The following is a 22,821-nucleotide window of genomic DNA, read 5'->3' on the forward strand; positions in this document are numbered from 1 at the left end:
AGCTACGACAGACCTCCAAAGTCAAATCTTTAACTGTTTGCTTGCAGTGTTTTGGACATAGGACATGTTCAAAAGTATCTATTCATGCAGTTTGGCAACCTATATGCACCTTTCTGGTGTGCACTATGCACCCTCTGGAGCACGGGTGTCAAACTCATTTTAGATCAGGGGCCACATGGAGAAAAATCTATTTCCAAGTGGGCTGGACTGGTAAAATCACAGCACGATAACTTAGAAATAAAGACAACTTCATATTGTTTTCTTTGTTTAAAAATAGAACTAGCACATTCTGAAAATGTACAAATCATAATTGTTGTTTTTTTTTTTACATTTATACTTGTGGTTATTAGTATTCTATTTGTATTTGTCGTTATTTATACTTTCTGAATTAATTATGTGATAATGTTCTTCAGTCAACTCATTGGTGTTAATTTTCAATCTATCAAGATAAACAAATTATATCAAAATCAAATTACAGGATGTTATTTATGTAGTTTGCTCATTTTTGCTCATGTGTTTTTTGTTTTGTTTTTTTTTTACATACAGTATGTAGCATATTCTACAAAGTAGTAGAATTGCTACTGTGACATCTAGTGGACACATTTAGAACAGCAGTTTCTTTCATTGAAAAATTTCCGCTCATTTTTATACTTGGCAAACTCATCATGTTCCAAATCAGACCCACGGGCCATACGTTTGACACCCCTGGTATAGCGGTACAGTTGACAAAAAACTGATCCTATTGGAATATCTCACCTTCGTATCTCCCTCAGTGGGATGTGGCTTGCAGCCTCTTCACTTCCTGTTTCCTCCTAGAGATTCTACACACTCACACACAGCTGGTTTGTGTTGGCCACACTGTGCTTCTTGATGAAGTGTTTTCCCACAAAGGTCACCACATACTCTTCTCCCTTTTGGCTGCTTTGGCATCAAGTGGAGAATTGCGGAATAAGACCCCAAGAACACCATCCCTGTAGAAACCTTCTGCTTTACGGATGTTTCTTTGCAAAGGCAACACAGAGACTTTGGTGAACAGGACCGTGTACTGTAAAATCTTGGATAAGAACCTCCTGGCCTTAGCCAGAATACTGATCATGGTTCTTCCATGACCCAAAACATAATAGTATGGCCAAGGCAACAAAGGAGTGGCTCAAAAAGAAGCTTATTTGGATTTTGAAGAGGCTGAAAAAAAGGACTAAGCCACGGTCAAATTTCTTTTCTGTAACAATATACCTACTATAAAACTATGGACTGTTTGTGTCTTAGTAAGGCAGCAAACATTGAAAAAAAATGTTCACTATCTATGAGCATTGTCGCTTTGTGACTTGCTTTGTGTGTTTTCATGACCAATCGAAGCCCAGCAGCATGCATACGGCAGCCGATATCTACAGGTCGATTTTTTTCTAAATGTCTCGTCTCTTTCATCAGCCTCTTTTGCCTTGACCGAAAAAGGGAACATTTCAGGAAAAGCTACAGTCCAAATGTGACCTCATAAATGTCACATCAGCTCCCTTAAAATAAAACTTACCCCACGACTACTAAACCACACACACAATCATCAATTTTAATCAATATAGGCATCTTAAAGGATGTTTCCACATTTTGCTGGAGCCCTCTTAGGGGTTAAAGGGCAAAAGGGTCATGAGATGAGGTCAGCACACATTTTGGAAGGCGTGTGTGTGTGTGTGTGTGTGTGTGTGTGTGTGTGTGTGTGTGTGTGTGTGTGTGTGTGTGTGTGTGTGTGTGTGTGTGTGTGTGTGTGTGTGTGTGTGTGTGTGTGTGTGTGTGTGTGTGTGTGTGTGTGTGTGTGTGCAGTGAAGGGTTATAGAGGAGGATCAGCGAGAGACATTCCAGATGCAGAAGAATGGGAATGTGAGTTGGGAGGTCATGAGAACATAAGTCCACCCCTCACACAAGCATTTTTTGTATTCCAGTATATTTAGTCAAGGGACAATACTATAGAATATACTTAGATGTACTTTAGAGTAGTGAGTGTACAGCTTCTACAGCAGCATACGTTTCACAATCCAATGAAAATGAGTCAACAGAGCCTTTGTTCAAATAGCTGGCAACACAAGTAAGTAGCAAGATAATTTTGTCTTGTCTGCACAAGAGCTGCAGGCATTGGGGGAGCTGCGGTTCACTGAAGACAAATGTCAATTCCAACATGTAAGTCATCATGAGGAGTGGAAGAAGATTCCAGTAAACGTGCAGCCCTGCTGAATTCCATGTTAAGTAGGATTAAGTCAATGCTAGCTCCTCTCACAAATTATTGACCCTTTCGACACAATTTGTTGTCATTTCTATGTTTCTCTCAATAAACCGCGGCTCCTCAAGTGCCAGCAGCACTCAAGCAGCCCCAGACCATGATGCTACCACCACCATGCTGGACTGTAGGTGAGACACAACTATCTTGCACTTGTGTTGCCAACTGTTTAGACAATGTGAGTTGACTCATTTTTAGTAAACCTATACTGCTATACAAGCTGCATACTGATTACTTTGAAGTATACATTAAATTTACTTTCTATGGTATTGTCCCTTGACAAAATATAATGCAAAGCAATGTTTGTTAAACAGTGATGACTGTACTCACCTTTGTGAGCTACTGTAATTACCATCAGGTTAACTACACCCAGGCTTTGTTTGCTGAGTCTGTTGAAATGGAAATGTCACATTAAGAATTGATGCTTCTCTGGGATCTCAATTTAAACGGTTTTCTTTAACGTGACAGTTTAAACACAAGAATACCAACTTGATTCCAGATTTTCATCGGTTTGTTTTTACTAGACTTTCTCCCTGCCTGCCATGTCATGACCCTTTGGGGGTCACTTCCTGTTTTGATCCAGATATGGAATTACCACACAGTCACACACACCAGCAATAGCTTCAAAAAACAGCTTCATTTGTTCCACAGAAGTCCAAAAAAAACATACTCAAAGTAGACATGTGAAGTACCGTGACTGCTCAGCTGACTTTGAGTGGCATGTTAACTTTGTTGCCCAGGAATGTGGTGGTCCCGACCCACAGCTTTCGTCCAAAACCCACAGAGGAGAACTTGGCTTCCAGAAATGTATCTGTCTGGCTGACGCCGACATATCATGCTCAAAGAGTCTTTTTCCGTCAATTGCTTTGATTCCCCAATGGAACTCTTGGGTCCTTTTTTCTTTTCCTTGGCTGGCATTCATGAGGCATCAGAGATTGGTGGCTGATTTGACTTTGGAGGAGAGGACCTGCCTGAACCTCCTCTTCAGCTCCTGCATGTTGGGAGACTTGGGCCGAGCCAGGTGGAGGCCTCCTTTGCGTTTCTCTCCGTTGCCGCCCCCCAACGCCCGGAATACCTGTGTCACATCATCATCATTATGATCTCATAATTTAAAAAAAAAACACATTTAAAGTTTAAGGGGCCCTATCTTTGTCATTTCAGCAGCTTTAGCTTTTAGAATGATACTGGACCGAACGTTTCTTTGAATAAAATCTCAAGGCTGTATCCAAGGTGAATCTGCATTCCTCTCCTCTTGGCCGAAAACTCTCAGATTCAGGAGTTTCCTCTTACAGAAATGCTTAATCAGCTGCAATTGGTCAGGTGCATAAAGTAGACTGCATGGAACAAAAATTTGACCCTGAACTTTTTGGTCCTGACTGGCCTACATACATACACAGATACAGTGCCAACTCACTCCACTGTTGTACATAGTGGCACGTCCCAAAGGTATGACTAACTAAAAGGGCAGGGCATGAATATTTAGGTAAATGTTTACATTTATATTATTATTTGTAGTGAAAGTTGTTCTGCACTGGAAACCAGCTAAATCAGTTTTACACTATGTGATGTATGTGTTGATCCAGACTTGACAGTAGGCAAGACACATTGTGTGGCAATGCCAAAACAAATACTCTCCTTCTGTTAGTTTTAGTTAGTTTTTGAGCGAATAACTGCTCACAAGAGAAATGCTCGCCTGAATATTAAGCCAAGAAACTTTGATCGTGTAACACCCTTAGGCCGGACCGGCAGAGTTACCACAGTAAAAAACAAATGAATGAACAGCCTCATTGGCATCAAAAAAGCTCCCAGTGTGATGGTCAGGGGTCAAGGGTTGGCCACAGACTCCCACCAACAATCAGACCTGCATAGAGACACGCCCCCCTCAACTTGGTGGTTATCAACAAACAGTTGGAGAATCGGTGTTACGTCTGGGTCGCATGGTGATGCGTGGATCGTTCTCCCAAGATGCAGACGGAACTCCGGAGGCAAAGTGCAGGTAAGGAAATTATTTATTGTCCATAAATCATTCAAAATACAAAAATACAGTGTGCCGATAGTACGGGAAGCTAATGGAATAGCCAACAAGAAAACAAATGGCAAAGTTTAGCTCAGGAATCAAAACAACTAGACGTCGTAACTGTTGCGTGGAAGCAAATAAGAAAGTCAGACTGTGACGAAAAACAAGAATAAGTAGCTCTCTGATTAGTGCCTGGCAGCAGGTGAGCATGCCGAACACTAATTAGAGGCAGGTGAAACCAATCTACACCAATGGCAACCAAAACACAAACCCATGGGTGCTCAAAACCGGAACTGAGGGAGTCAAAGACTAAACAAAACATGATCCGGGCAACGGATCATGACAATCGGGGATCCAACTGTGATTTGTTTACGAAACGTCTGTAAAGTGGAGAGCAGAGGAGCATTGACCATGAGGAAGGGTCTTTAGCTCCCCAGAAAACAAAAAACATATTTCCATAGACGCCTTACTTCGATTTGATTACATAATTCCTACATCTGAAAAAAAAAACACCTTTCTGGGTGTTACTTTCAAGCGACTAAGTTGCCATACATGGACTTCCTTAAATTTTGACGTGAGAAATTTGAAATATTTTTGTGAAATGTAAGAGTAAACCAGGGCTAATACAAACCTGCTGTGATACCATTATATGGCACGTATACATTATGTAGAACAAAAGTACAACATTTTGAAAATATACATAAGTCAACAGTTAGAAACGTAGTATAGTGCCCCTTTAAAATATAAAAAAGCCCCACCTCTTGACAGAGATGGAGGAAGGCGGTGTGGACGCCATCATGGTTCTCCCTGGCCGAGGCCTCGAAGTAAACGCCCCCTGTGGGAAGAGGACTGCTCTTATCTCACTGATAACATTCGTCACTCATTAGGCTTTTTTAAACTACAGTTAGGATTGCAAGGCCAGTTTTTAACCAACTGCAAATGTTTGGGATTTAAAATGACTACTTTGCCAATGACATGATCCTTCATGACTGTTTAGGTTTTGTTATCAACTTCCTGTTTTTAGAAGCACTTCGTCCTGGGGCTCTTGTTTCTGTCAGTATTTCCTGTTTGGTCTCTGTGTTTTGAAGCACCTTTACTTTCTGTTCCATGTTATGCCAGCACACCTGATTCTCAACAATTTGTTCTATTTAGTTCCACTTGGGCCCTGCGATGAGGTGGCGACTTGTCCAGGATGTACCCCGCCTTCCGCCCGATTGTAGCTGAGATAGGCTCCAGCGACCCCGAAGGGAATAAGCGGTAGAAAATGGATGGATGGATAGTTCCACTTGGGTCCCTCCTTCAGTGCTAGATCATTGTACTTGATAGTCGGCTTACTGTGCCAGTGTTTGTTCCCTGCTTCCTGTTGCAATTCAACTTAGTTTTGCCTGCATTCCGCCTGCCGTTCTCTGCATACTTTGGGTCACGCTGTAAGAAACGCTCACCAAACCGGGATAGAAACGATCCAGCCAGTGAGTGATTCTGTGGAGATTTCTATCGCCCAGCGGCTTGACAAGGTTTCTCCCCTGATGACCACATGGAAGCATTCTCCAGCTTCTCCTCAAGCTCCCTCCCACCCATCCCTGTCGTCTGTTGGCCTCTCTGGGGATGTCTGAGATCCGTCCTTTGGGTTAATTATGTGCAACTGAGGAGCTACAGCTACTTCCTGCTGCAGTGAGGTCATCTACGACGCCGCTGCCATGCCTCCCTGCTTGGATGACCTCATCAGCAACGTCTCTACCAGTACCCCTTTCTGCTCCAGTGAGTTTGTCCACGATGCCGACACCGTTCCGTCCTAGTGACACCGCCACCTGTCTCTCTCCCGCTGCGGTTGTCGCCTGTCTCTCTCAGCGGGTTCTCCGCCTGGCCTTCCTCGCCTGCTGCAGAAGCACTTGTCTGGTGCTCGCTTTCCTCGACTGCTGCAGAAGCGCCCGTCTGGCGCTCACCCGCCTCGCCTGCTGCAGAAGTGCCATTCTGTCTTTTATCTGGCAGTGGTCAGTCCATGGACGTCCTCTGCGCCGACTGTGTGAAACTCTGCTGATGATGGGGCGTTCATCCTGTGCTCCCCTTCACCAGTTGCAGCGGTGTTCCACTCGACACCGAAACCTGGCTCTTCCCCGCAGCCAGCAAGGTCCTCGGTTGTTGGTGCCGGGGCGCAGTTTGGCGACCCTTCACCCGCCCTTGGTTTTGGAAAGTTTTATCTGTTAGAGGACTGACTTAGAATCTTTGGAATCAGTTATATTGGGGGGAGCATTATATCATGATCCTTCATGACTATCTTTGTTTTGTTATAAACTTCCTGTGTTTAGAATGACTTCCTATCCTGGTGCTCTTGTTTTGTCAGTATTTCCTGTTTGGTCTGAGTTTTGAAGCACCTGATTCTCATTAATTGGTTCTTTGAAGCACCTGATTCTAATTAATTGGTTCTATTTAGATTCACCTTGATCATTGTGCTTGATAGTCTGCTTTGTGTACCAGTGTTTGTTCCCGGTTTCCTGTTGCAATTAAACTTAGTTTTACATGCATTCCGCCTGCCATTCGCTGCTTCCTTGGGGTCACGCTGCAAGAAACGCTTACCAAACCGTGACATATTTCAACATAACCAAAGGAGAGACATAAAAATACATACTGTTTGTTTATAATATTCCTGTAAATATTTCCTATCTGTACTTTATGTGGTGAAAATTTTAATTAAGACATACGGTCATGTGGGAAAAAAAGGACACCCCACTCCACGACTCCTGAACCACTACACACAAAAAGTGAACATTTTGCACCCCTATGTTGCCCGTGCTATTATTTTGACAAATACACCACAGAAGTCAGATTGACTTAAAATTTCTCACACGGCTATACAAAATTCACTAGTGAGGGAAGAGTAGATTGTGAGATCGACAGGCGGATCGGTGCGGCGTCTTCAGTAATGTGGACGCTGTATCGATCCGTTGTGGTGAAGAAGGAGCTGAGCCGGAAGGTCAAAGCTCTCAATTTACCGGTCGATCTACGTTCCCATACTCACATATGGTCATGAGCTTTGGGTTATGACCGAAAGGACAAGATCACGGGTACAAGCGGACGAAATGAGTTTCCTCCGCCAGGTGGCGGGGCTCTCCCGCACTGATCTTAACCACCTCACACTGGACGCCGAGATGAGCGGTCGCACTCTCTTTCGCTCCCGATCGGGAATTCAAACAACTGCTCGGATTATCCCACACTTCCTCCTTTTTCTACTGTGGATCACGGATTTATATTTTAAACCTCCTCGGATACTTTACCCTCTTGAAAATGAGAGTCAAGAACGCGAAATGGACATACACAGTGACTTTTATCTCCACGACAATACATCAGCGAAGCACCTTGGCTTTGGAGCTAACGTGTTAGCATCGTGCTTGACTGGTCATCGAGGCAAAGGGAACATGCCCCTGACTGGAAGGATAGACAGAAAGTCAATAATACTACTATTACTTCTACTATCAGGAGACACTGAACTCAACCCTGGACCTGCAACAACACGGTTAATGTTGTCCCGACTGGCGAAGACTAGCAATGCTACTGCTAGCGTCGCCATCGAAGCTAACTCGGCTACCGGCTCATCTCAGCTCAAGCTCACCTGTGCTCCAGCGATCGGCGGCTCGGCGGAGGACTTCGCCCCGTTCATCGACACGGTCGGAGGCTCGGCGGCGGCGGTGGAGGACGACCCAGTCATCGGAGAAGGCATCGACTCAGCGGCGGTGAACGACTCAGCGGCGGTGAACGACGCAGCGGCGGCGGTGGACGGCGAACCAGTCATCGATGATGGCGGGGAACTGCACGAGATGGCGGGGGTCCACGCGGCCTCTCCCCGGTCCACGACGTTCGAGGACGCGGCATACACTGGATTTAGAGGCGCCTTTACAAAACATTTTCGTTATTCTCTTTGTCCTCAAAAAAGCTCGCCAAAAGGAAATCCACCCCCAGCAACCCTACCTGGCCTCCCCCTCTCCCCCTCTCCAACTCCGCCCCTCCCCCTTCCTCCCCCTTCACCTGGAGGAAGATTCCTCTCTCTCTCTCTCCTCTCTCTCCCTTCTCTTCTTCAACTTCAACAGAAATAACAACCAAGAACTTTTCTGGTCAGTACCACAACACAGCGGACTCTGATGCTCTTTTTGGTTCCAGTGGACTACACATCATCCACCTTAATGTGAACAGCCTCTCTGGAGCCAAACTCGACCAAATCAGAGAAATGTTCCTCAACACGAAGGTAAAAATTTTGTGTTTCTCTGAAACCAAATTTGATCAAAGTATTTCTGACTCAGAGATAGAAAAAGAAAACATTTCGGTTATCAGAAAGGATAGGAATAAACACAGTGGGGGCGTTTGTATGTATATTCACCAAGATATAAAATACATAACTCACACTGATCTTAACCACAATGACCTGGAATCTGTGTGGGCGGAAATCAAATTTAAAAACGCTAAGCCGGTACTAATAGGGACTGTTTACAGACCCCCTAATCAGAGTGATTTCTATGGGGCTTTGGAAGAATGCTTGGCAGGGACAGACAACGTGGAGAAAATTATAATCGGGGATCCGAACACAGATATTCAACGCAAAGATGCGCCTGCCTTCAGATCCTTCAGCAAGTTTTGTAATCTGCACGGTCTTTCCCAGCTAATAGCGCTACCTACAAGGGTGTGTGATTCCACCCAATCAACCATAGATCTCATTCTCACTTCAGACCGGCCTAAAATAAAAAATAGTGGGGTCATGATCTGTGGTCTTAGCGACCACTATCTAACCTTCTGCACCCGCAAAATAGCTAAACCCAAAACCAATGGCCACATAACAGCCCAATCCAGATCCCTCAAAAAATACTCCAATGACAATTTCAATTTAAAATTAGATGAGTGGGACTGGTCCCCTGTGCTCGCGAGCAACCTGGTCGATGTTGCTTGGGATCGCTTCAAAACGGCGTTCCTAAAGATACTAAATGACATGGCTCCCGTGAAAACAGTCAGGATCAAAGCCCGCTCTGAACCATGGATGAATCCGGACCTATTAGCTGCCATTAAAGACAGAGACAGAAAATACTCTGAATACCAAAAATGTAAAACAGAAGTAGATAAACAACCCAATAACATCAACCTCAAATTACTCCTTTCAACTCTCAAAAAGCAATGCAATAAATTAAGAAATAAGTCAACCAACCTGACTAAATCCTTAAAAAAAAATTACATTAACGACAAAATAGAGGAAAACACAAATAAGCCACGTGAGCTCTGGAAAATTCTCAACAACCAGCTTCCTGGTTGCAGCCAGAAACTTAAAACAAGACTCACCAACATCAGCATCAAGGAGGGTGACTCCCTCATTACAGACAAAATGGAGGTAGCTAGCAGACTTAACATCTTTTTCACCAGCATAGCCGCAACTCTTGTCAACAAGCTGTCCCACCACTCTGGTCGCTTTGGTGTAGAACACATTAAAGCCTTCTACAGAAAGCTAGGAGTATCCAACGATGATTTCAAATTAGAAATGGTCACAGCTGATGAAGTGTTTAAAAAATTGAGCACGCTCCACCCTAACAAGGCCACCGGCCTTGATAATATTCCCTCCAGATTCCTCAGGGACTCTGCATCCATCATTGCCCCGATCATCACGCACATAATAAACCTATCAATTACACAAGGCCAAGTACCAAAAGATTTTAAGATAGCAAGAGTAACTCCCCTCTTTAAAAAAGGAAGCAAATTGGAACCTGGCAACTACCGACCTGTTTCTATTCTCAGCTCCATTTCGAAAGTAATGGAGAAAATAGTTTATGAACAGGTCGATAGTTACCTTGCCACTAATAAACTCATGTACAAATTCCAATCCGGCTTCAGAACTAACCACTCCACTGACACAAGTCTTCTCTATCTGACCGACCACATCAAACATAAGGTGGACGCGGGCAAATACTGCGGCATGGTCATGCTGGACCTTCAGAAGGCCTTTGACACCGTTAACCACGCTATACTGTTGGATAAGCTCAGAGCAATCGGATTTAACAAAACCTCATGGAGCTGGATGCAATCTTACTTGGAGGGGAGGGAGCAGGTGGTAGAGGTGAACGGCACCGTGTCCCCCCCCCCCCCCCCCCTCGGTGAGCTGTGGAGTCCCCCAAGGCAGTATATTGGGACCTTTACTGTTCCTAATATACATAAATGACATGTCATCGGCATGCGACTGTGAATTGTTTTTGTTTGCGGATGACTCTGCCCTGCTGGTATCCGGCAAGGACAAGTCACAGGTGGAGAAAATCCTCAGTGCTGAGCTGTGTAGAACTTGCACTTGGCTCGCTGACAACAAGCTATCCATACACTTGGGTAAAACAGAATCCATCCTGTTTGGGTCCCACATCAACCTTAAGAAAGTCAATGACTTCACCATAAAAGTGGGTGACATTGTTATCACCAGGAAAGATGAGGTCACCTACCTAGGTTCCATTCTAGAGGCTAACCTTTCCTGTGATACAATGGCAACCAAGGTAATCAGAAAGGTTAACCAACGAACGAGATTTCTCTACAGAATCTCCTCTCTGGTCAACAAAAGCACCTTGAGGATTCTGGCGGGAACTCTCGTTCAACCCTTTTTCGATTACGCATGCACCTCCTGGTACCCTAGCACCTCCAAAACCCTCAAATCTAAACTCCAAACATCTCAGAACAAGCTAGTCAGGTTACTTCTAGACCTCCACCCCAGATCCCACCTCACTCCTACCCACTTCTCTAAAGTGGGCTGGCTCAAGGTGGAGGACAGAGTTAAACAACTTGCACTGAGCCTAGTCTATAAAATCCACTACACCTCCCTGATACCGAAGTACATGTCAAACAACTTCCTTAACGTAAATGACCGCCATAACCACAACACCAGAGGGAGCTCCACTAACCACGTTAAACCCAGATTCCGAACTAACAAAGGTCTTAACTCATTCTCTTTCTATGCCACATCAATGTGGAATGCGCTCCCAACAGGTATAAAAGAAAGGGCATCTCTATCCTCCTTCAAAACCGCACTAAAAGTTCACCTCCAGGCAGCTACAACCCTAAACTAACACCCTCCCCGGATTGCTAATCATCAAATGTAAACAATCAAATGCAGATACTTTTTCTTATGCCTTCTGATCTCTCTCTCTCTCTCTCTCTCTCTCTCTCGCTCTCTTTCTCTCTCTCTCTCTATATGTCCACTACTTGCTGTCCATTTCCTACCCCCCACCCCCTCCATACCCCTGATTGTAAATAATGTAAATAATTCAATGTGATTATCTTGTGTGATGACTGTATTATGATGATAGTATATATGATAGTATATATCTGTATCATGAATCAATTTAAGTGGACCCCGACTTAAACAAGTTGAAAAACTTATTCGGGTGTTACCATTTAGTGGTCAATTGTACGGAATATGTACTTCACTGTGCAACCTACTAATAAAAGTCTCAATCAATCAATCAATCAATCCCTTAGAGATAGGGTGAGCAGATCTGTCATCCGGGAGTAGCTCAAAGTAAAGCCGCTGCTTCTCCACTTAGAGAGGAGCCAGATCAGGTGGTTCGGGCATCTGGTCAGGATGCCACCCGAACGCCTCCCTAGCGATGTGTTTCAGGCACGTCCGACCGGTAGGAGGCCACGGGTAAGACCCAGGACACGTTGGGAGGACTATGTCTCCCGGCTGGTCTGGGAACGCCTCGGGATCCCCCGGGAGGAACTGGACGAAGTGGCTGGGGAGAGGGAAGTCTGGGCTTCCCTGCTTAGGCTGCTGCCCCCGTGACCCAACCTCGGATAAGCGGAACAAGATGGATGGATGGCTGGGCTATACAAAACACCTACAGTAACGTTGGGTTGCTGAAATGAATTACCGCAAAAATTTGGCACACACCTTTTCGACAGGCAAGCGCACTTGTGAAAAGTCTATGCAAGATTGGTTGAAAAACATGGCCGCCATCCAACAAAATGTCTTTGCAAATTCAGCAATTGTCCATCTGTCAGTGAGCATTTGTCTAATGATACTGAAACTTTGAGGACGTATAGTTTTACAGAGCAGTTTGAGCACAACCCATAGGGAGCGTGACAAATACCATTTACAGTTGACGGGTGCCCTCATTTTTCCACATGACTGCAGATGGTGCTGTTAGATATTTAGACTCGGCCCCCAGATGGTTTCAATCCTCCAAGGTGATCGGAACATCTTGCAGTCTCATCTTGCGAGGTATGCAAGAGACCCATGTGACTTTTTTTTTTTAACTGTAGAAGTGTCAGGTCTCACCTAGAGAGGACGCTAACGTCTCGCCTTCATCCGCCGGCACTTGTCGGGCTCTCAGCAGGTCGCTCTTGTTGCCTATCTGCGGGAGATTACACACCTAGCTCAGATTAGCGGGATTAGCAAACTGTCGATGAGGACACACATTATGTTGACAGAGGTACCGAGACGCCATGCCACATTTGGGAGTGCGTCTGTGGGAATTCCAGGGTACAGGGTTCGTACACCTTTTTCAAGGCCAAATTCAATCATTTTTTGAGAACTTTCAAGATCAATTTTCTGGTTTTTCCAGTACCCTTCAAAAGGCGAAAACCAGTGTGAATCAATCCATAGCCTTGTTGTTTGAGGTCACCAAATGCTGTCTGTAGGAAAAATGCGGAAAATCTGCTAAAACCTAAGCCTAACATTGAACCAGCAGTTATCATTAACTGAATGGGGCATATAAAATGAAGCAGTGTTTCTGTAGACCAGGGGTCCCCAAACTACGGCCCGCGGGCCGGATCTGGCCCCCCAGCATCCAAAATTCGGCCCACAGGAAGTCCCAAGTTAAAAAAAAAGTTTTTTATTTTTAATCTTATTTTACTTTTTATTTTTTTATTTTTTTATCTTTCCTTTCTAATCCATTTTCTACCGCTTGTTACTCTCGGTGTGACATCGAACAGCACGGATTGATTCACACAAGTTAAGTAGACAACCAAAATAATGAAGCAAAAAATACATCGATCCATGTTGGATTTCCTTTTTGCCTATTTTGCAGCAGGCTACACGTGGATTTGGTCCACGTTTTATCCAAATTTTGTATTTGTCATTTTCCATCCAAGGTTCATTAAAACGACAACCTGATGATGGACCGATGCACCACTGTCCTCTTGGGGGCGACACAGAGCCGTATATACGGCTCTGGCCTGACAACAACCTAATGTAAGGGCTCGTGCAAAGCCAACAGATCAAGCGTGTAGCTTTCATTTTTAAGGAAACGTATTTGATTTTTTTTCCATTTTATAATTAGCCTATTTAGTCCGACTGCAGAGACATATGATGAACATTTCCAAGTATTTACAAGCACTTCACCCAAAATTCAAGCACTTTTCAAACCTTGAAAACACAACATTAAAATGCAAGCATTTTCAAGGTTTCTAAGCACCCGTACAAACCCTGAGGGTATTTATGAGGTCAGAGGTGGCTAATTTCTATTCTAGTACACTCTAGCGCTCGGGTGTTCCACTCCAAACTCATCCGAGCACTTCCCAAAATAGTGACGTGACTCCACTGACCAGCATGACAGGAATGTTTCCAGACGGGTGGATGCGTCTGACGTGCTGGTACAGAGGCTGGATGGTCCGATAGCTGCTGTGGTCGGTGATGGAGAAGACCAGCACGTAGCCGTCAGCCCAGTAGATGGATCTGCCATTTTTGAAACGTGTCAATAACATGATAGACACATGAAAACATGCTGCGATGCACTGACCTGTTGATCTGCTCCTGGCAGTAGAGGCCTTCAGCATCGTCCTGCACACAGACAGAACTTAGACATCGATTTGGCTGCGAGATCTAAACCACCACCAAGTCCAAGAGAACACAATCACATAGGTCTAATCTCTAGGAGTTGAACGCCATGAGGGACTTCCTGAGCCTTTATTGTGTTCCCCAGAGTAGGAAATGAGCATCTCGACCAGCCTGACTTTGTAAACAGACGAGCCATTTGTCACGTCGCACTCATTAAGCCGAATGGCCACCATCCTAACACCACTTCCTGGGACTTCACACACATTCCTCAGCTCAGATAAAAGTCCAAAAGCTGTGAAAGAAAACAATGTTACTGGGGTAGAAATAATGTTGTTGGCATGCGGCGTGACGACAGTCATGCTAGCATGCTCAAAGATTTATGGACAATGAGTTGAGAAGTAACATTTTTCTTAAAATCGTTTTTAACCAATCTTGCATACATTTTACACAGATGTGCTTGTCAGTCTGCTAAAGTTACACCAGAAATCATGGCGCTGGAGGGGAAATTGCAAGTCAATACCACTTAAGGGGTAATTAAACTATTTAAAAGTTAAAGTAAATGGGTTATACGTGTATAGCGCTTTCTACCTACAAGGTACTCAAAGCGCTTTGACACTATTTCCACATTCACCCATTCACACACCCATTCACACACTGATGGCGGGAGCTGCCATGCAAGGCCCTAACCACGACCCATCAGGAGCAGGGGTGAAGTTTCTTGCTCAGGAACACAACGGACATGACGAGGTTGGTAGTAGGTGGGGATCGAACCAGGAACCCTCAGGTTGCTGGCACGGCCACTCTCCCAACTGCGCCACGCCGTCCAAGTTGAAGTACCAATGATTGTCAAACACACAGTAGGTGTGGTGAAATTATCCTCTGCATTTGACCGATCACCCTTGATCACCCCCTGGGAGGTGAGTGGTGCAGTGAGCAGCAGCAGTGGCCACGCCCGGGAATCATTTTTGGTGATTTTAACCCCCAATTCCAACCCTTGATGCTGAGTGCCAAGCAGGGAGGTAATGGGTCCCATTTTTATAGTGTTTGGTATGACTTGACAGGGGTTTGAACTCACGACCTATTTAGGTTTAATAACAGCGCCACTTTGGGGTGTATTTGTTAGAAACATACCATATTGACCTGAATGTACAGTATAATTGTATTTTACCCCAGAAACAATGTCTTATATTTGATATCTAAAGGGTTTATACAAACGGGTTCAACACCCATGCACACACCAGCATACACCATCACATACACAATCACATTCACGTATACAATTTTCCCCAGACAGTGCCTGTTGTCTGCTTGTTGATTTGCCAAAGCACTAAACAACTGTGCAATTATAGAGGGATTTTCTTGTGCAGTCACAGAGACAGCATGCCAAAGTCTATGACTATTTTTGCGTGCTTTAAATTTTTCGACAGCTTTTTTCATATTTCTAAATCCAGAAGTGATAAAGGTGGGCTCTGACTTTACAGACAATAGTGTGAGTTTGTCCCGGTTAATTGCCCTGCAATAAAAACACAAAACTCCCTTTTGTACGGCATCATATTGAAGCCAAGGAAAGTTCTTGTACAACTTAAAAGTTTTGTCTGACAGAACTTTTGGGTGTGGCAAAAGTCACAATGTCAAACAGTTGCCATTGAACACCATTTTCCACTTTTTTTGTGAACTTTTGTGAAATATCCACTGTTATACAGTATGTGACTCTTTTTTTACCTGTCGGTTTGCTCCTGTTTCCCCATGCCTGTTGACTCCCTGCCTCAAGCCCATGATGTTCCTGCATGGTATTAACATACTCTATTCACAACAGACAACATTAAATATAGTAATCTACTGTATCAGCATTTAACTTAAAACTTAACCCAAACCGTATAGTACTGTAGACATAATTAAATAATTAAGTGACCATATTTGAGTTATTGTGCAGAAATATGGGGAAACAACCACACATGTGCGCTTCATTCATTAACTGTGTTACAAAAAAGATAAATTAGACTGATACATAATGTTGGATATAGAGAACATACAAACCCTTTATTTATTGAATCAAAAATACTGAAAGTCCACAATTTGGTAAAATTGCAAACAGCTAAGATTATGCACAAAACAAAACTACAACCTGCTACCCAAAAATGTACAACAATTCTTCTCAACCAAAGAGGACAAATATAACCTTAAAGGAAAATCTTTGATTTATTGATTGAAACTTTTATTAGTAAATTGCACAGTCAATCAATTATTATAAGAAAAAAAATGTATCTTAAAAATATCAACTTGACTGTTTTCCTTTCTTATTAAAATCCAAGATATGATTTTGAAATATTTCCCTTACAAACTAAAAGACAAAAAACAGGCATATATATAAAAATAATATATATATATAATATAATATTAATATATATATATATATATATATATATATATATATATATATATATATATATATATATATATATATATATATATATATATATATATACACCGTATATAAACATATATATATCACTCATTGATGACCTTACCTGAGCTACCTCAGTACTTCAACTGTCTCACTACTCCATTTACTATTATTGTACTGAAGACATAATTGCACATACAGTATATCTAATGTCAGACCTGTTGATAAATGGTCGAGTACAATTAGGCGTTGTCTTTGTGTTGTAATGTAAACGTTACCTACACTGCCGTTACTCTTTTTTAAAAAACAGAGTAAGTTTTCCTGCTGTTCCATTGCTTTTTTTTTTTTTAAATGATGGCATTTTGCCATCTGGAAGGGGATGACAAAACGAGTATTTACGTTACTTGAGAACACTGACAACGTTAACATTTAATAATAATTAAGATGATTTAACTCAAAAGACATGGTTTGTCAATATGAATATAAATAAACGGCAAGATGTTATAAACATGCAATGGCAACCATTGGCGCCGATCTACATTTCTGCCAGTGGGTGCTCGGTGTGTTAAAGTTAAGTTAAAGTACCAATGATTGTCACACACACACTAGGTGTGGTGAAATTTGTCCTCTGCATTTGACCCATCCCCTTGTTCACCCCCTGGGAGGTGAGGGGAGTAGTGAGCAGCAGCAGTGCCGCGCCCCGGAATCATTTTTGGGGATTTAACCCCCAATTCTAACCCTTGATGCTGAGTGCCAAGCAGGGAGGTAATGGGTCCCATTTTTATCGTCTTTGGTATGACTCGGCCGGGGTTTGAACTCACAACCTACCGATCTCAGGGCGGACACTCTAACCACTAGACCACTGAGTAGGTGTGTGTATTAAAAAAAAGACTTTCAGCGAAGTTAATATCCCACATTATTTGTGGCTTTATTATTTTGTAAAACGGATCAAACTCGCCACAAAATTCATTACAACAAGATTGATTTTTCAAAAATTATTTTAAAGATTGAAAGTTGCCATCAATCCCACGTGGGTGCTCGGGCCCCTATGAAATTGGCAACGTTCTCAACAGACCGTCTGCTTGACAGTGCAGTCCTCTCAGCCTGAGCCTGCACTCTGTCTTTCACTCTCTCCCATCCTTGCATTCAGAGCTGGTGAGGGAATTCACATGATGCTGATTCAAATTAAAAACACATATACTTCCGTGGAATAATTTTTGGGTGGGACAAATGCGTCGTTCTCCAATATTGTGGGGGACATGTCCCCCATGTCCACTGCCGGTTCCTACACCCCTGCTTGCAAACCAAACAGGCTGTCTCTGCGTGCTGCCTTCCAGAGTTACACACTTGACACAAATCTATTATACATTTGTTTCCCCAATATAAGTGTGATCACACTGTTGGCAAAAATTATGTGTTGTCTTATATTCAGGGTTTAAAGTTTCATACATGCAAACCTACATTTACTGCATTTACTCTGATGGACTTGTGATTTATACGCGCTCTTTGCTGTGCTTTGTAAACTACTACTTGTCTTTAATGTTTGCATTTAAGTTTAGGTGCACCGCACCAGATTTCACTATTTGAAAGTGTACTGAGGTACCCAGTTCAGTATTATTAGTATTGCAGACTTGATCAAACGAAATACACCTGTCGAGCAATCGTTAAGATTTCTTTTAACCAGGGTTGGGCTTTGAATATTAAGCAATGATGGGAACCAGGGCTAACAATCCAATTCTCAGAGATTTGTTCAATGTTTTTCATTTTGATTCTTAGTTTTGAAGCCCTCCCAGAAAAAATAGCTTCATGAAAAACAATAAAGAAATTGCCGCCACCAACTAGGAAGGAACAGCCACCACAAACAAAAAAGAACCTGTTGCCAACGAAAAAAAATTAGCCGCTACCAACAAAAAAAGAATAGCTGCCGAACAATGAAAAAGAATAAACAAAGAAAAAATAGCCTCCGAAAAACAAAGAAGAAAAAGCTGCAGCCAACAAACCAAAAGAATAACTTCCTACAAACAAAGAAATAGTCGCTACAAACAAAGAAGAAACAGCTGTTGAACAACGAAGAAGAAAAAGCCAACAAAAAATGAAATAGACACAAAACACTGAAGAAGAAATAGCCACGACTAATGAAGAAAAACTAGTTGCTGAACAATGAAGAAGAAATGGCCGCCACCGTTGAAGAAGAGACAGCCATCACCAATAAAAAAAAAGAAAACCCGCCGTACAACAAAGAAAAAATATCCGCCTCCAACAAAAAGCAAACGAAGAGAGAAAAGCCTCCACCAATAAAACAAATAGTTGCCGACCAATGAAAAAAAGAGCCGCTAAACAATGACGAAGAAATCGCTCTGCCAACAAAGAAAAACTAGCCGCCGCACAACGAAGAAGAAATAGCCACCACCAACTAAGAAGAAATAGCTACCACCAAGAAAGAAAAAATAGCTGCCGCCAACGAAGCCGAAATGGCTGCTGCACAACGAAGAAGAAATAGTAGCTGAACACCAAAGAAAAAATACTTGCCGCCAACGAAGAAGAAATAGCTGCCACCAAGAAGAAGAACTGGCCACTGCCAATGAAGAAGAAATAGTCGCTGAACAGCGAAGAAAAATTAGTTGCCACCAAAGAAGAAGAAATAGCCGCCACCAACGAAGAAGAAATAGTCGCTGAACAACAATGAAAAAATAGTTGCCGCCACCAAAGAAGAAAAATTGGCCACTGCCAGCGAAGAAGAAATAGTCGCTAAACAACGAAGAAAAAATAGTTGCCACAAACAAAGAAGAAATAGCTGCCGCCAAGGAAAAAGCAGCAGCAGGTCTACAATAATATGCTTCGGAAGCGCTCAAAAATGTGTAAAAAAAATGCTGATGTATCGTGCATAGGAGGGTGCATGCAAACTTTTAGGATGACAATGCCTATTTAGGAAACGGAATAGTTGGGCACCGATAAATTGGAATTGGAAGCGTTCAAATTCCAACGATGCCCAACACTACTTTGAACTTAACTAAACATGACAAGTGTAAACACACCTTCAGCAAACCAGACCGGATGAGTTAAGATGCAAATCTTAGGATAATGGTGACCAGTGAGAGGCGGTGGTCTTATATTCATGTCAGTGCACATGCTGCAACACATTTGGTGAGCGCCCAGGAGCAAAAGAGTTGCTTTCCACAAACAAATACAACACGGTATGAGATGGGGACATGCCATACCTGCAGGGCCACGCAGGGTGTATCCTGGATTTGAAGCGACACTTCCTCTCCATCCAGTGTGACCTTTCTGGAGTAGAGCGCTCCTGGGTGAATGAACGCAGGGCCGGATCAATAGTTTTTTGGCGAGGGCGTGCAGAGAGGGCTTGAAAGGCAGGATGAAAAGGGCTCGCTTACCGGTGTTGGCTTCATAGTCGCCGATGAAGCGCTTTGTGAGGAACCTGACGATGAGAGCTGTAAAAGAGGGTCCTACATTAGAGTATTTGCAGTTAGCGGAGTTGCACGGAATTTCACTGCTGGTCGACAATTTGTATTTTGGAACACTTTTGGGAGACGTCTCAAAAACAAACAGAACCAAAGTCTGAAGTGGGGCAATGATTCACTGCAGTGTTGCAAACTGCAAAAAACAACAACCCTCCAACACAAGAAAAAGCATTAAAAAAGATGCAACTGTTGCTGATAATCCTTTTTGCAAGGGATTCATTTCATCCTCTACTTCAGCCCATTTTAAAAGTGTCGGGGATTAAATTGTTGCGAACATCCAGCCTGCAGCTCCATTACCAGTTTTGCCGACGTTGCTGGCTCCCAGCACCACAATCTTCACCGTCTTGTTGGGCACGCAGTCCAGCAGGGGGTACTCTGGGATGGGCACCAGCAGGAAGTTAGCGGACCCGCTGCTGCTCATGGCTCCCGGTGCAGCAGGGTCCCCTGATCCGGTCAGCCGCATCGAGCTTCCCCTTCCTCCACCCTCGGACCTCCACCTCCGTGTGGGAAAGAAACCAGCCGCAGAGCTCTCCTCCTCTTCCTCCTCTTTCTTCTTCCTCGCAACTTTTTACTCCAGTATACCCATATGTCCCTGCAGCTGAAAACTCATCTGCGCTTTAAATGCATCCACTGACTTTGCATGCACTGTAAAAAACAAACAAAAACATTGTTCTGCACTAACAAGAAGCAAAAAGGCTCCAGTGTGAGGTGTCTGTGACTGAGCGCAGTGAGGAAGGAGAAAAGAGGAGGAGGCAAACGTATTGACCGTCCTCTGATAAAACACAAGGGCGCGCGCGTACACACGCACGCACACACACACACACACACACACACACACACACACACACACACACACACACACACACACACACACACACACACACACACACACACACACACACACACACACTCACACACACACACAAACTGGGATTTTTAAATAACTTACTTACTAAAGTTATTAGTGTTAGGGTGTGGGAAAAAATCGATTCGAATTCGAATCGCAATTCTCACGTTGTGCGATTCAGAATCGATTCTTATTTTTTAAAAATCAAATTTGTATTTATTTATTTATATATTTATTTAATTTATATATTTTTTTTTCCAATTTTTTTTAAATTAATCAATCTAACAAAACAATACACAGCAATACCATAACAATGCAATCCAATTCCAAAACCAAATCCGACCCAGCAACATTCAGAACTGCAATAAACAGAGCAATTGAGAGGAGACACAAACACGACACAGAACAAACCAAAAGTAGTGAAACAAAAATGAATATTATCAACAACAGTATCAATATTAGTTACAATTTCAACATAGCAGTGATTGAAAATCCCTCATTGATATTATCATTAGACATTAAAATAAAAAAGAACAATAGTGTCACAGTGGCTTACACTTGCATCGCATCTCATAAGCTTGACAACACACCGTGTCCAATATTTTCACAAAGAAAAAATAAGTCATATTTTTGGTTCATTTAATAGTTAAAACAAATTTACATTATTGCAATCAGTTGATAAAACATTGTCCTTTACAATTATACAAGCTTTTTACAAAAATCTACTACTCTGCTTGCATGTCAGCAGACTGGGGTAGATCCTGTTGAAATCCTACGTATTGAATGAATAGAGAATTGTTTTGAATCAGGAAAATATCGTTTTTTAATCGAGAATCGCGTTGAATCGAAAAAAATCGATTTTGAATCGAATCGTCACCCCAAGAATCGATATTGAATCGAATTGTGAGACACCCAAAGATTCACAGCCCTAATTAGTATGCAGTATAACATAATAAACAACATTCGAATCAATGAATCGTGTTTGAGTATTTAAGACACAATTTTAATTTTAATTTTGTCATTTTTTTTATTTTATAAACCTCTATTTATAATATGAAGATTTACATAAAATCAAGAAATAGACAAAACAAGTACAAAAACAGTAAACAGCGCCAGGGGGTTGTAAACTGAATAAAGTAACTAAAATAGAATGCAATATATATATATATATATGTAACAAAGTGCTTAAAGCCATAGGCTCATACAAGTTCCATAAATAATCCACATTTGGCACGCAGCATCATAGTTTTCACAGCTTTTTGGTTGTTAGAGGTAGAGAGTGTTTTAACGTAGAGTTCTAATTCTTTTTTTTAATAAAGGCACAAAAAACAGGTCGGGTATTGAGAAACGTACATTTCTGAATATAAAACTTTGCCAATAGTATAATGAGGCTGCAAAGGTAAAATTCATTTTCAATTATTTTTTCATACAGTGTAAAACCAAATAGTACATCTTTAAAACAAAGCACCAATTGTTTAAGACACAATTTACATCCCAACTATAACAACATTATGACTTGAATACATGCTATACTATACTACAACCACAACTCAACTGGGCGGTGTTTGTTTTAAAACTCCCTAATCTTTGCATTTACTCACCAATATAATACGTTATTGAGCTATAGTATGATATATGTTTCTTTCTGTACAATAAACATGGAAATTATAAAGAAATTGACCATAAAATAATTTAGGCACCGCCCTTTATTCCAATCCCTATATGATGAATCAAACCAGAGGGTTGACAACTTCATATGCTCGTCACCCACACAGGACCAGTAGTAAGTATAAAGTTAGGCGGAAACATCACAAACGGTAAATACATCTTGTGATGTTACCTACAAAATAAAATGTTACCCATTTTGAACCAATGCATATTTAGGTGTGTGAAAGCCACTTATATATTGTGGATTGGAGTGGAAGATAATATAAATATACAAAAAAAAAGTCTAGCTGTACATCTGGGATTTATTAAAACAACAAAACATAATGTCGTAACCGGAAATGAAGCGCGCCCTCTTT

General features: G+C 42.4%; 1 protein-coding gene across 2 annotated transcripts; it reads right to left on the reverse strand.

Moving 5' to 3' along the window:
• Positions 1-2,389: 2,389 nt before the first annotated feature.
• Positions 2,390-20,700, reverse strand: rasl11a (RAS-like, family 11, member A). 2 transcript variants are annotated; one of them, XM_062065872.1, is made up of 8 exons: positions 20,248-20,699; positions 19,864-19,920; positions 19,690-19,772; positions 14,030-14,070; positions 13,836-13,965; positions 12,568-12,643; positions 5,042-5,118; positions 2,392-3,341 (listed from the first exon to the last, which is right to left on the reverse strand). In XM_062065872.1, the coding sequence occupies exons 1-8, from the start codon at positions 20,411-20,413 to the stop codon at positions 3,195-3,197; spliced, it is 777 nt and encodes a 258-aa protein (XP_061921856.1). In that variant the 5' UTR covers positions 20,414-20,699; the 3' UTR covers positions 2,392-3,194. The 2 variants fall into 2 exon arrangements, with proteins under 2 accessions (XP_061921857.1, XP_061921856.1); XM_062065873.1 differs by lacking the exon at positions 5,042-5,118 and having other exon boundaries at positions 2,390-3,341; positions 20,248-20,700.
• Between the last annotated feature and the right edge of the window lie 2,121 nt (positions 20,701-22,821).

The sequence above is a fragment of the Entelurus aequoreus genome, linkage group LG12, assembly GCF_033978785.1.
Source record: "Entelurus aequoreus isolate RoL-2023_Sb linkage group LG12, RoL_Eaeq_v1.1, whole genome shotgun sequence".
NCBI lineage: Eukaryota > Metazoa > Chordata > Actinopteri > Syngnathiformes > Syngnathidae > Entelurus > Entelurus aequoreus.

Bases quoted from the DNA above. Each gene is read 5' to 3' on its own strand.
- rasl11a (XM_062065872.1), bottom strand. From the start codon at position 20,413: ATGCGGCTGACCGGATCAGGGGACCCTGCTGCACCGGGAGCCATGAGC. The intron at 19,921-20,247 runs GTAATGGAGCTG...CCTCTTTTACAG, and splicing joins CAGCAACGTCGGCAAAACTG to CTCTCATCGTCAGGTTCCTC. The intron at 3,342-5,041 runs GTGGGGCTTTTT...GATGTGACACAG, and splicing joins TCCTCCATCTCTGTCAAGAG to GTATTCCGGGCGTTGGGGGG.